Genomic DNA, 13297 nt, shown 5'->3' on the forward strand with positions numbered 1-13297 from the left:
TTTTGCAAACATTTACCATTTCTCTTGTTTCATTTGTGCTATATCGAACCTCTCATATTACCTGTACAGTATTGAATTTAGAGATTTCTAACATGACTTTAGACAAAAATTTATATCTATTTTACACATTGAATATTGACTATTTCAAAGTCTATTTTAGTTTCACTGACCAAACTGAACAGCTGATTTATTTCCTGAGGCAATCTGTAGAACTCTGTTTACGTATTAGTGGTCAGTGAAAATCATTTTATAAATGTGCTGAATATAATGTTTCATTTAAATTTTTTTTTTTGCATTTTGATTTTTAACTTTTTGTGAGCATTTACATATAACATTGTGAACCTACAATCCTGTTAAAATCATTTTTTTAAATGTTTATACACACACTTCATCAAGAAATTTTGGGTGGACAGCTTACTATCTGCATTCTGCATATCTTTATGCATACCATCGATTTCTGTAACCCATTACATCCTATGTTTCTCCTAGAAACCCTTTCCTTTTTAATTATATCAATAAAGACAACATAGAAGTAACATGTGATCTGAGGCTTCCTCGGGATACATGCTGCTTCCAGGATTTTCATTGCCAGATCCGACCAGCAAAGTACCCAATATCTCAGCAAATATTGTTAGATCATTGTTAGATGGTGCTACTGGAATGTCCATCAGCACCACTTGATGGTGGTGGAACGGTTGTCCAGAAAACTAATGTGGAATTTCGATGATAAGATGTGGTAGTACACCCAGGAATCATGGGATTAACTTAGAGATACTGTATTTTTTGTCCTTCTTTATTTCAATATATATATATATATATATATATATATATATATCCTCTTTTCAAAATCATGTACTGCTGTGTATCCATATAGCATGCTTATTCATAGATACAACAGAGTTGATACACCTCACTGATACAACAGCATTGTTGATGTGTTTGTTATTATCATACCTATTTTACATTTTTTCTTTTCTGTAAGAATGGGTTTGACTTCCTATTACTGACCAAGTGTAGTACTTATAAGATTCATTCAATGTGATATTCACTATTACGAATTCTGCCTGTGTCATATCTACTACTTAATCTCTTCAGTGTCAGTTGTGCACTCAGTTTCATAGTTCTCGTAATGAGCTTCTTCTAACTGTGCTTAACTTTGATGTAAACGCCCAAATAAAGCTTCTTGGTGCCACTGTATATCTGAATTGATTGTCATTGGCTATTAGAATAACACCATAGAACAATACAGATATGAAAAATTATGAATATTTAGAAAAAATACTTTACATATATTACAGAAGCTGATCTCCAAATAATTTATGAGTAATGAGTTGTATATGCATTGATGACTACATTTCAGTTGAAGCATATTTCTCATGTTGCAGGTAGCTGTGACACCTTTGATTAGTGCTTCCTACAAATTCAAATTTTCATTACGTCACTTATCACTTCCTCTACCTCTGGCAATCATACATTAATGTCAAGAAGTTAAGAGTCACTGTGGTTCTGAGTCAATATCCAATTGTAAGTCCCTTTGTAAGTGGCTGGTTAAGTCAGCAGAATGGTCACAGGATAGCAAGCACTTAACATTTCCAAATGGACCATGCCTAGGATACTTTTCGAACGCAGCTTATAGTGGATAACGGGTTTAGTTAATGAACTGGTGTCAGCAGCAATGATTTTTATCCCCATGGCTGAACAATTATTAGTTGCTTGTTACTTCTGTCATTCATTAATACACCTAGGAAAGAAAATACACAATACAATATAGAAATATACACTGATATTAAAACCAAAAACATACGCTATCAATAGCCAGTATCTACCATTTTCCAACAATCATACACCTACCAACTTAGTTACATGTATTGTTATGTTTCATGCACAATGCTGACAACTAAGATCTTTCACACCCAGTATAAAGAACAAATCAGACCATGCAACACAGTTCACACAACATTAAAAATAACATTCGACAGCTAACACTAAGCCCAAAGACATGAATATAATCAAATTCAGTGGCAGCATACACATCCTCATAAAAAGAGACTGCCAAATGTATAGTACATTGACACACAACAAAAGTCTGCTTAGTGATCATCATAAGCACTTATAGATTGCTTCAGTACACATTATTTTCCCCGTGTGTTCAGTGTCACACAATCCACATACAGCAACTCTGCCTCATAGATATTAGCAATGGGTTGGCAAGAGCGATAGTCGATGCTACACCTGAGCCAGTGGCGCCAGACGGAACAGTCTACTAACTCAATGGCGCCACAGCTCATTAGCTTCTTCAAATATAAACATGCGAGAGCATTAATTGTCTTACAAGCCATCTTTGGTCCATCTTCCCAGTACTGCTTCTGAAATAATACCAAGGACAGAATAAGTACCTTTAAAACATATTTACTTAAATTGCCCATGGCCAGAAAGTGCTCTGCACTTGCGGAATACAGAGGACTGTGAGAAAACTCTGTTGTGGTTGGAGGGTTCAAATGTGGATTGGATGCTATATACCTTAATAGTTTTCCCTCCCTCTTCAGTGTGTGTCTGTACACTCTTCTCCAAGCCGCTGTGTTCCTGATACTTATACCTGTCCCTCCCTCTCATTATATCATTTTCAGTATCTCTATCTCCACTCCTGTACTGCTATCAGAATTATTAGGTTTCTTTAATTCTCATAGCGCCCTCCCCATTTTCCAAGTATTCCCGATTTTATGTAAATGTGTTGCATCCCATAGAATACGCTGAGTGCTAAAAATAACGAATTTTCAGGAAAATTAATGTGCAATGTACACACGAACAAGACATCCGCATGTAAGCTGACATAGTCGATAAAAAACTATAAGTAAATGAACGGCACTACAGAAATGAGAGGACCAATCATTTCTGAATTTGCAAAATAACGTAAATGTAAAACATCTTCAGTTTTCAGACCAACTTTAGTGAATTTTCTTAACTGTTTGATGGGAAACAAACAAGTTGTGAAAATATCCTTTTAGTAAGTACATGGATAGAATCAATTTTAATAAAGTAAATCCTCCATACTGCAAAAATTCTTACAATTTCGTGATTTTTTACTAATATTCTGAAATTAGGTTTATTTTTGTGATTCATACCACTGTTGCACTATCTGTAACTATCAAGGCAAATCAGACGAAGGCAGTTCATAACATTTTCAATAATAACGAAGAATTCTTTTCTATATAAAATATTACCTATTTATTTATGTTAAAATTTTTTCTTCTGTTCCACGAGGATATTATTTTTTGTTGTGTGGTTAGTTTGATTTTTGTCGTGTGGTTTAAACACAGGCACCAACCGACCAAGGTACAAATTCCCGTCTACATATCCCGAGAGAAGTTGTTTACGGAAGCAGCAGTTCAAGTAAATGCCAAAATGTTTTCTTAGAACGGCTGCTGCCGATCTGCTTCCAAACCCAAGTCCGGCTGAACTAGTGGTTCTCCTCATCTAGTGATCAGGCAGCTTAACTATTGCCCGGCCAGTATCATTGGGCATGTAAGGTAACTGTATCAGGAGGGGATGTCCATGAAAAACACACATTATTTAAAATATTCACCAAATGCACCATTTTCTAGCTACAGTAATGAAATTTTGTACCATGTTTTACATGAAATTAACAGATTTACAGATTTGCTGTTGAGTTTCTATGATTATATGTATTTGACATTTTGTGCAATTAAAAAATTATATTTAAAAAAAATAATATAAGGACATTTTTGTCAGAAACTGTTCTAGAGATTTCCATATTTTTTTAGTTTAACCTCTTTCCAAATAGTAAACTTCTCTCGGGAGGCTTCTTTTAATATATCGACTAGGAGAATTTAAATAAATTTTGAATTTTAATACTGCAAGTATAATGAATTCATGCAAAATTCCAAGCACTTTGCTTCATTCATCATCTTACGCTGCAAATTACAAAACTTACTCTTCAGGCCAAATTTATTAGGTTTATAGAAATAAGTGTACAAAATTTCATAATTATAGCCTTCATAGACTCATAAACTTAAAAAAAAACGTAATTTTCAGGAAATGCTATTTAAAGCTGAACCTAAAGTTTTTTATTCTGTCACTTACTGTCCATGAGATGTACTAATAAATAAAATAAAACTGATTGGAAAGTGACGTTTTCGTTCAATTTCATGAACGTTCCTCCTTCAGAATCAACACACAAATGTCTCAGCATATCACCGCTCATTCTCTGCTTGTTGCGCTGGCATACCGTCTATGCGTATCGCTGTTATAACTACCACACGCAGTTAACACCTTCCACTGTTGTTCCGCAGCCTCCCTCTCAGAGCACGCCGCCGGGCGAGGGCGGCGACAACATGACGACCACCACGGAGTACGTGCTGACGCGCCAGGAGCTGCTGAGGATCGCGCGTCTCAACATCCGTGGGCTCGTGCGGCTCTTCAATCAGGAGGTCGACATTGCTGTCAACGTAAGTCGCGATCCATTGCTCATCTCTGCTGTGTGTAGAATACCATCCGAATACACTATCTCATCCAGTGTACTAGTGGCCATTAATGCGACCTGTGTCCACCCTCGTCTTTATATGGCTTGAACTCTTCTGGGGGACACCAACAGTTAGGTGCCTGAATGTCTATGCAGGAATGGCCGCCCATTATTCCTCAAGAACAGAAAAGACAGAAGGGAATGATCCTGGACACTGGAGTCCGAAACGGAGTCGACGTCCTGACTCACACCACAGATGTTCTGTTGTTTTCAGGCTGGGACTCTGGGCAGGATAGTCCACGAATGTTGTTGTCCACAGGACATTGCCTCACAGATGCTGCTTTGTGACAGAGTGCATTGTCATGCCGGTACAGTCACGCTCTCCGAGTTGTTTCTCTACAGTATGCAATACGCAGTTCTGTGAAATGTTTGCTTATCCTTCAGCACTTAGCGTATTGTTAATCACGAAAAGCAGCCGTGTACTACAACACGATCTCCTTTATACTTCACTATCGTCATTTCCCACGATAGCAGATATAGTTCTCCAGGCATTCACCAGACTCAAACCCCTCCTTGGGATTGTCAAAGGATACAGCGTGATTCATCACCTCAAATCACTCGTTTACAATTTTCTACAGTCGAGTGGCTTCTCTTTTTACGCCACCTCCAAAGTCGTTTGTTATTGGCTACCGAAACTTTAGACATGAGATGTTCGACCATACTCATTCTGCTAACCGGGTAGCACTTAGAAAGTCACGAGTGGTTCCTTCTGCTAATTTCATGCGAGTTTTTGCGATCACAATTTGCAATACTCTACGGGCCCTGTCCTTCGGTACAGGAGATCTACCTGTTGTTGTTTCAACTGTGGTTGCTTCTTCGTGTTGTATTTCACAGCCGCATCACCCACAGTCGGCTGGGGCGGCTTTACAAGGTTTAAAACGTCCCTCGTGAGTTTCTGATTCAGATGACACTCAATGGCTAGCCTACAGTCGAAGTCGCTGAACTCTTCTGGCAGACCGATTGTGCTATTACTGTTATAAACCAACTGGCTGCCACTTAACACAAGTGATTCTCCTTCGTCTTTGCCGTAGCCTTTATCACTTTTTCTAAGGGGTCGGCTATTTCAGGATTCGGAAGAGTTTATTAGCAGTCACACGATTCTCCCCATCTCGTTCTATAATGGTGGTCCCCGCTCGTAACACATAGTGGCTGCTTCCGCATTACATAGTGGTCTCCGAATACTTCTGATGTTCATCCAGGAGATTGACACTGATGTCGACGTAAGTCGAGCCCCAGATTTCGTCTCATATGAGCGTAGATTACCATCCAGTATTCCCCACAGTTACACGCAATTCCACCTCCAAGATAGCACATAAAAGCAATTTTTCCTATTGGTGTCCCGATTGTTAGTTTTGCCTTTAGAACCGAAGGGTTTAATGAGACAATCCTGTAGTGTCTTAGCTTCTTCTGGGATTATACGACAGAACAAAATTGATTCAATAATTCCATAAACACGATTGCTACATATCAGTTCATGTTTGGATAGTATCAATTTAGTGCTTATCAACTCAGTTACTCACCAGTTCAATACAAGTGAAAATGCTTTTAAAAGATTCATTCTATCTACAAATTAATGATACTGATCTTCTTGCGATGCAGCAAACTAGTTTAATGTACTTAAATATGAACATCGCTTCGAAATCCGTGTACTTGTTCTATACTAAATCATGAATTTCACTGATCTGCTTGCTGATAATTTGAAATAAGATCTAATTTATTGGATAGTTATATTATCTAATGATTTGAGTTTTATAGGGTTCATCCATAGGAAAATCACACTCTACTTACATAAGACGGTAAAACTCTTAGCATTCTGATTATTCATGTCAAGTGGTCCGCTCTACAGCGTAACATGGGGTAGGCTAGACTGTGAGGTAGGGAGATGAGCTAGACCCAGATAGGATCCGTGTGGTTTGTACAATGGCCGGCATTAGTGTAGTTTTTAGTCGGTTCCCCACGCTCGTTTAGGCAAATGCTGGGCTAGTTCCCTAAATCCACCTCATACACTCCTGGAAATTGAAATAAGAACACCGTGAATTCATTGTCCCAGGAAGGGGAAACTTTATTGACACATTCCTGGGGTCAGATACATCACATGATCACACTGACAGAACCACAGGCACATAGACACAGGCAACAGAGCATGCACAATGTCGGCACTAGTACAGTGTATATCCGCCTTTCGCATCAATGCAGGCTGCTATTCTCCCATGGAGACGATCGTAGAGATGCTGGATGTAGTCCTGTGGAATGGCTTGCCATGCCATTTCCACCTGGCGCCTCAGTTGGACCAGCGTTCGTGCTGGACGTGCAGACCGCGTGAGACGACGCTTCATCCAGTCCCAAACATGCTCAATGGGGGACAGATCCGGAGATCTTGCTGGCCAGGGTAGTTGACTTACACCTTCTAGAGCACGTTGGGTGGCACGGGATACATGCGGACGTGCATTGTCCTGTTGGAACAGCAAGTTCCCTTGCCGGTCTAGGAATGGTAGAACGATGGGTTCGATGACGGTTTGGATGTACCGTGCACTATTCAGTGTCCCCTCGACGATCACCAGTGGTGTACGGCCAGTGTAGGAGATGGCTCCCCACACCATGATGCCGGGTGTTGGCCCTGTGTGCCTCGGTCGTATGCAGTCCTGATTGTGGCGCTCACCTGCACGGCGCCAAACACGCATACGACCATCATTGGCACCAAGGCAGAAGCGACTCTCATCGCTGAAGACGACACGTCTCCATTCGTCCCTCCATTCACGCCTGTCGCGACACCACTGGAGGCGGGCTGCACGATGTTGGGGCGTGAGCGGAAGACGGCCTAACGGTGCGCGGGACCGTAGCCCAGCTTCATGGAGACGGTTGCGAATGGTCCTCGCCGATACCCCAGGAGCAACAGTGTCCCTAATTTGCTGGGAAGTGGCGGTGCGGTCCCCTACGGCACTGCGTAGGATCCTACGGTCTTGGCGTGCATCCGTGCGTCGCTGCGGTCCGGTCCCAGGTCGACGGGCACGTGGACCTTCCGCCGACCACTGGCGACAACATCGCTGTACTGTGGAGACCTCACGCCCCACGTGTTGAGCAATTCGGCAGTACGTCCACCCGGCCTCCCGCATGCCCACTATACGCCCTCGCTCCAAGTCCGTCAACTGCACATACGGTTCACGTCCACGCTGTCGCGGCATGCTACCAGTGTTAAAGACTGCGATGGAGCTCCGTATGCCACGGCAGACTGGCTGACACTGACGGCGGCGGTGCACAAATGCTGCGCAGCTAGCGCCGTTCGACGGCCAACACCGCGGTTCCTGGTGTGTCCGCTGTGCCGTGCGTGTGATCATTGCTTGTACAGCCCTCTCGCAGTGTCCGGAGCAAGTATGGTGGGTCTGACACACCGGTGTCAATGTGTTCTTTTTTCCATTTCCAGGAGTGTATAATACGATTCACTAACAAATAAAATACGGTAACACAGAGAACAAAGTTCACGTGGTATGCAGACAGATGTCCCCACGAAGGGCATCCGGCCACAGACTTAAATAATAAACTTCGTAAATCCTGAAAAAGCAGACCTCTTGGAAAACATGATAAACGCTACAAAAAAGAAAAAGAAGAATCACTTGTATTAAGTGACTAACCAATTGGTTTATAACTTTAATGTTCGGTTGGCAGCGGCAACTACGTTGGCACTGAATGAGTCAGTGCCAACATAGTTGCCGCTGCCAACCGACCGTGTGGTGAAGTTATGCCGGCCCTGGACTTCAGTTCAGTAGTTTTAATTTGACATGGTACCACGGTGCTATAGGTTTTAATTTTTAATGTTGACTGTGCCTTACTCTGGCATGTTATAGTAATATTATGCCTCTGAAGAAGGCTAGATTATTCTAGCCGACACCTGGGTAAAGAAAAGAAAATTTTCGCAACTGAGGCTGATTGTTCAATAGATTGTTAGAGTATTGCCTCCGAAAAACCTCTCATTTTGTTGTTTGGAAACAGGACAGCTGTTTCTAAAAAGTTGACCTACTTTTCACTGGGCAATGTTGATACTGCCTCTTACACTGGATGTTAACCATTTGCAGGATTCGTATCGCAATGTGGCACAAACACGTGCCGAGTTCCGCGAGTCTCTCCGGCAAGCTCTGCGGCCAGCTACGACCACGACCACGACGACCACTACGCAAAGGACCACGACCTCAGACAGCAACGAAGTCTAAGGTCGAGCACAGCCAGCGGTTGCTCATAACCTCAAGAGCGTGGCACAGTGACTTCTTTCATGGTGACCTTATTTTCTCTAAGGAGAAACTGTGCAATTAACATTCTTCCTAAGTTTAGTGGTAATACCATCTCCATTCCAAACTATCATGGTGTACTCTATGTTGCTGTGAGTGCAATCGTCGTGTATAGAATGATGTACATGAAGGCTCACAAAAGTAGTTTCGTACTGAGGATTATCTTAAAATATTATAACGATGTTTTATTGTGTTCTCTTAGGTTGTGAATACAGAAGTGCCATTGTCTCGATGCACAAGGTGCAGCATAAATAACATTCACATCTAGAACAGTAATTCGTATATATTTCAGGGATATGTGGATACGTGAATCAAGAAACCTGTAAATAATTAATTTATAGAAAGCACTTATGATACATTTTTCAGTCATAATATCTCCTAAGGGGTCATCTTTAGTGACAAATACTGATGAAGACGTTTGCGAAAGTTGTCTGTGGCTTCTGGGATCAGCATGAATTAATGGTAGTAGTGACGTCTGGCATTTCGTACTGTTATTAAACGATTCAGGAGCAGCGTACATCAATGAAAGGTAGCTTTGAAGTGTCCACGAACAAACTTTTCGCGTAATTTCAGATGACCTAACGGTACAGTGTGTGTCAAGACGCAACAGGATGAGCTGACTGAAAAACATGTCTTCCTAAGTCTAAGACGAACATACAGAAGCCTAGGCTGTGAAACCATACTATAGAAAGTTTCAGAGTTTTTTTCACGTCATATCTCGTGGACGAAGTGCGGCTTCCACTCGTCAAATTCAATATCACTACATCTAATAGCTACATCGAACATATGAGACGCATGTTATTTAAATTTGGGTCAGTTACCAATCGGCCTCCACGCAACATTTTGTCAGGTTAGTATAATAGGCATACAAAAACTGCCACTCGTAAAATTACACATCGGAATATCATCAATAACGTATGTTAATAGAAAGATTTTATTTTTAAAAATAATTAAAGAATTGCTTTCAATGACATTTATAAACATAAATAACTTTTATGGTTCCTTGTTTCATTTGCCTTTTATGTCGCTATGGTACCTTATGTTTCAGAGATAACCTTCACCACTTTTATTAAATGAATGTATATAAATATTTATTCATGTCTATACGCCAAATGAAATTAAAAAGTGATATTTCGTTAATGTTAGCGTTCCATGTTTACTGTTTATTTGTTATTGCTTCTACGCCCTAGGGACTATTTCGTTGTAGGATGTAAGCAAGTCAGTGCAGGATGTTTCAAAAGAAGATACATATTTCGAATGCACATATTTTTTGAGGTATACAACATACAAGTATGAACCTTGGGACACATGTTTGGATTACAGATGTTCAATATGCACTCCACTAGCGACAAGAACAAAATTGAAACTAGAATCCCTCCCATACTTGGGTAAGCACGTCCATTGTCACTGGTGTATAACAGTATGGATGCGGTCCTTCACGTCTTCTGGTTTCTGCGGTAGTGTTGTGCGCAAACGTTGACTTTAATAAAATTTCACAGGAAGAAGTCACAGGGCGACAAATCTGGTGGCTGTGGAGATCAGATGAGGAGTGCTAAGTTACTGGGTGTTTGACGACCAATCTGACGGCTCGGTAGAGTTTCATTCGGAGATTCACATACTTGATGTCTCCAGTGAGGGGATGCCCAATATTGTTGAAAAATGAAGTTGTCCTTGTACAGCCTCGGACACGTTTGTAACATAGTAAGATAAAGCTGGCCCGCCTGGTTAGCCGTGTGGTCTAACTCACGGCTTTCCGGTCTGGGAAGGAGCACCTGATCCCCGGCACAGATCCGCCCGGCGAACTTGTGTCGAGGTCCGGTTAGCCGGCCAGTCTGTGGATGGCTTTTAGGCGGTTTTCCATCTGCCTCGACGAATGCGGGCTGGTTTCCCTAATTCCACCTCAGCTACACTATATCGGCGATTGCTGCGCAAACAAGTTCTGCACGTATGCGTACACCACCATTACTCTAACACGCAAACATAGGAGTTACAGTCGTCTGGTGTGAGACGTTCGTCGTCGTAGTGTAATGGACCACTGCAGCTGCGCCGGGGACGGAGTCTCTCCGTTCGTTTCTAGGCCCCCGCTTAACATACAATACAATACAAGATACAGCTGACCGTTAATAGTGTTTCCGTCAAAGAAGAATGGGCCGAAAAGAATGAGTGGGATATCATATAAAAACATATAGATTCGTGTGAATCTCGTACATGTTCAATGTGTGCATGAAGGTTCTGTAGGTCGCAAATTCGGACATTGCGTTTGTATACTTTCCTACTAACGCAGAAAGTCGCTTTATTACTGAACACGATGTGTTGTGCGAAAGGGTTATCATTGTCAGCAGCATTATAAACCTCATCAGAAAATGCCACATGCTTGCGTTTGTCGTCATGACGCAGAACCTGTAACAGCTGTAAACTGCACGGCTTCAAAACACCGTCGTCACAAAGCATGCCAAACTGTTGTTGTTGGCAGTTGTAACTTCCGACTGGTACGACGAATTGATTTTGTAGGAATACGTTGGAAAGCGGTTTGATTTCGTGCAACATTTTTGTCGTAAAGACAAGGACTGCCGGGACTCTTTCCTTTAACCCCACATCCTATGTCTAGAAACTGTCGATACCAACTACGAATTTTCCATCCATTCGGAGGATCAGTTTGGTGCCTGGACGTGAAACATCTTTTCACCGTAATCACGGAATTACTCCTAGTGAACTAGAGAACACAGAATGATCTCTGCTCTGGAGTAGCCAACCATACAGAAGATAGCCGACGACTAGCGACAATGGATATACACTAGGCAATGTATTCGTTCCTCCAATAACTGAGCCATGGCGCACGGATTCATAGTTTAGACAATATAATACTTTGTAATATGTATATTCTTTTTGAAACAGCCTATATATTAACGGCTATGTTAGGTGTAATTGAGTAATTAAATACATTAACTTATCTTGAATTCATGACACTCTGGATATGAAAAATAATGCAAGATGTTAGGACTAATGTCGGAATTTTAATTGATAAATTCTTCAACGGCACATGTAAGACAAGGGACAGGGGTCACACGAATGAAAACATATTTCCGTGGAGCGAAATATAGCATCGCGATATGATCATCGTGAGATACTCTAAGAATCTAAACTATTTCAGAAATTTTCTCTTGTTGAAATAGATATACAGTAACTACAGATGTGTTCATACAGATAAGAAACAAGAACGTGATATTATTATTATTCATAGGCGTAATCTAACTTTTGATTAAACTTCAGTTCTGCAAGATGATTTTGACGATGCCCTGATAATTGTTTTGCCTGATTTTAGTTCTGATTCTTAATTTTGTTTATTATTTTCATCAGTTTTCGGTTAATTTGTCCCAGTATTCATTTTATTTTGAGAACACACCTACGTCTTCGTTTTTACATGTTTGCTACATCTGATGTCCTAAATATTAAGTCTTTCATTATTGTAACACAGCAGCTCAGATTTCCTTGACCACATGATAGGGACCTCAAACGAAGGAGCAGTAATGTTGAATTTTCTGCGCTGAAGGATCGTATGTTGTTTCCATAAAACTAAATTTTACTCTCCCAGAAACCTGCGAAAAAAATTAAGCTTTCCTCTCACATTATCTGCTTTCAATTTCATGTGATCTTTGTACATCATACAATATCGTAATATTACGATGCAACAGGCTCAAGCATTTACCACTGTTGATATCATCTAATACTACCTGGTTCTTTGCCTTGTGATGATACACACTTAAAGAGAACAGTGGGAATATCGGTGAAAGGAAATGGGATAGACTCCTTCCATGCAATTACTTCAATAATATCAGTCTTCCTCGCATAGTAAGTAATGGTGGGTTTCAGTCTATTACAGGATAAACATCAGACCATTTTACTCTGTGAAATAAAGTAATACACTTTCTTAGAGGCCAAAGGTCTTGAATACAATCATAAGAATAACAGAATATAAAAGTAGACTGATATACCATTAGTGACAGTAGGAGACAGTGAAATTACATAAAATGTAAGAGCGAATGTAAAATGCTAAATTCCGTGATAAGAGACTTATGAAATGAAATAACATTTGGAAGAAATTCGAAAGATTCATGAATGTTGTCATAGATATAAACGTATTTTAAGTATTGAAATATTATGAATAATAAATAGCACAAGAACTGAAAAAATGCGCCACAGAGGTCAGCCTATATTTACATACACTATGTGATCAAAAGTATGCGGACGCTCCCAAAACATACTTTTTTCATATTAGCTTATTGTACTGCCACCTACTGCTAGGTACTCCGTATCAGCGACCTCAGTAGCAATTAGATATCGTGAGAGAGCAGAACACAAGGACCTCGAACGTGGTCAGGTGATTAGGTGTTACTAGTGTCATACTTCTGTACGACGGATTTCCACACTCCTACGCATCCCTAGGTCCACTGTTTCCGGTGTGATAGTGAAGTGGAAA

General features: G+C 40.7%; 1 protein-coding gene across 5 annotated transcripts in view; it reads left to right on the forward strand.

Annotated features, from left to right (window-relative positions):
• Nucleotides 1-9087, forward strand: part of LOC124789475 — a 74963-nt gene extending 65876 nt beyond the window's left edge. For all 5 annotated transcript variants that reach the window (XM_047256844.1, XM_047256846.1, XM_047256847.1 and 2 more), the window contains 2 exons: nt 4311-4466; nt 8611-9087. In XM_047256844.1, the coding sequence (XP_047112800.1) occupies nt 4311-4466; nt 8611-8745 (291 nt within the window). In that variant the 3' untranslated portion in view covers nt 8746-9087. The remainder of the gene's footprint in view (nt 1-4310; nt 4467-8610) is intronic.
• Nucleotides 9088-13297: the final 4210 nt, after the last annotated feature.

The sequence above is a fragment of the Schistocerca piceifrons genome, chromosome 3 (genome assembly GCF_021461385.2).
Source record: "Schistocerca piceifrons isolate TAMUIC-IGC-003096 chromosome 3, iqSchPice1.1, whole genome shotgun sequence".
In the NCBI taxonomy this organism is placed as follows: domain Eukaryota; kingdom Metazoa; phylum Arthropoda; class Insecta; order Orthoptera; family Acrididae; genus Schistocerca; species Schistocerca piceifrons.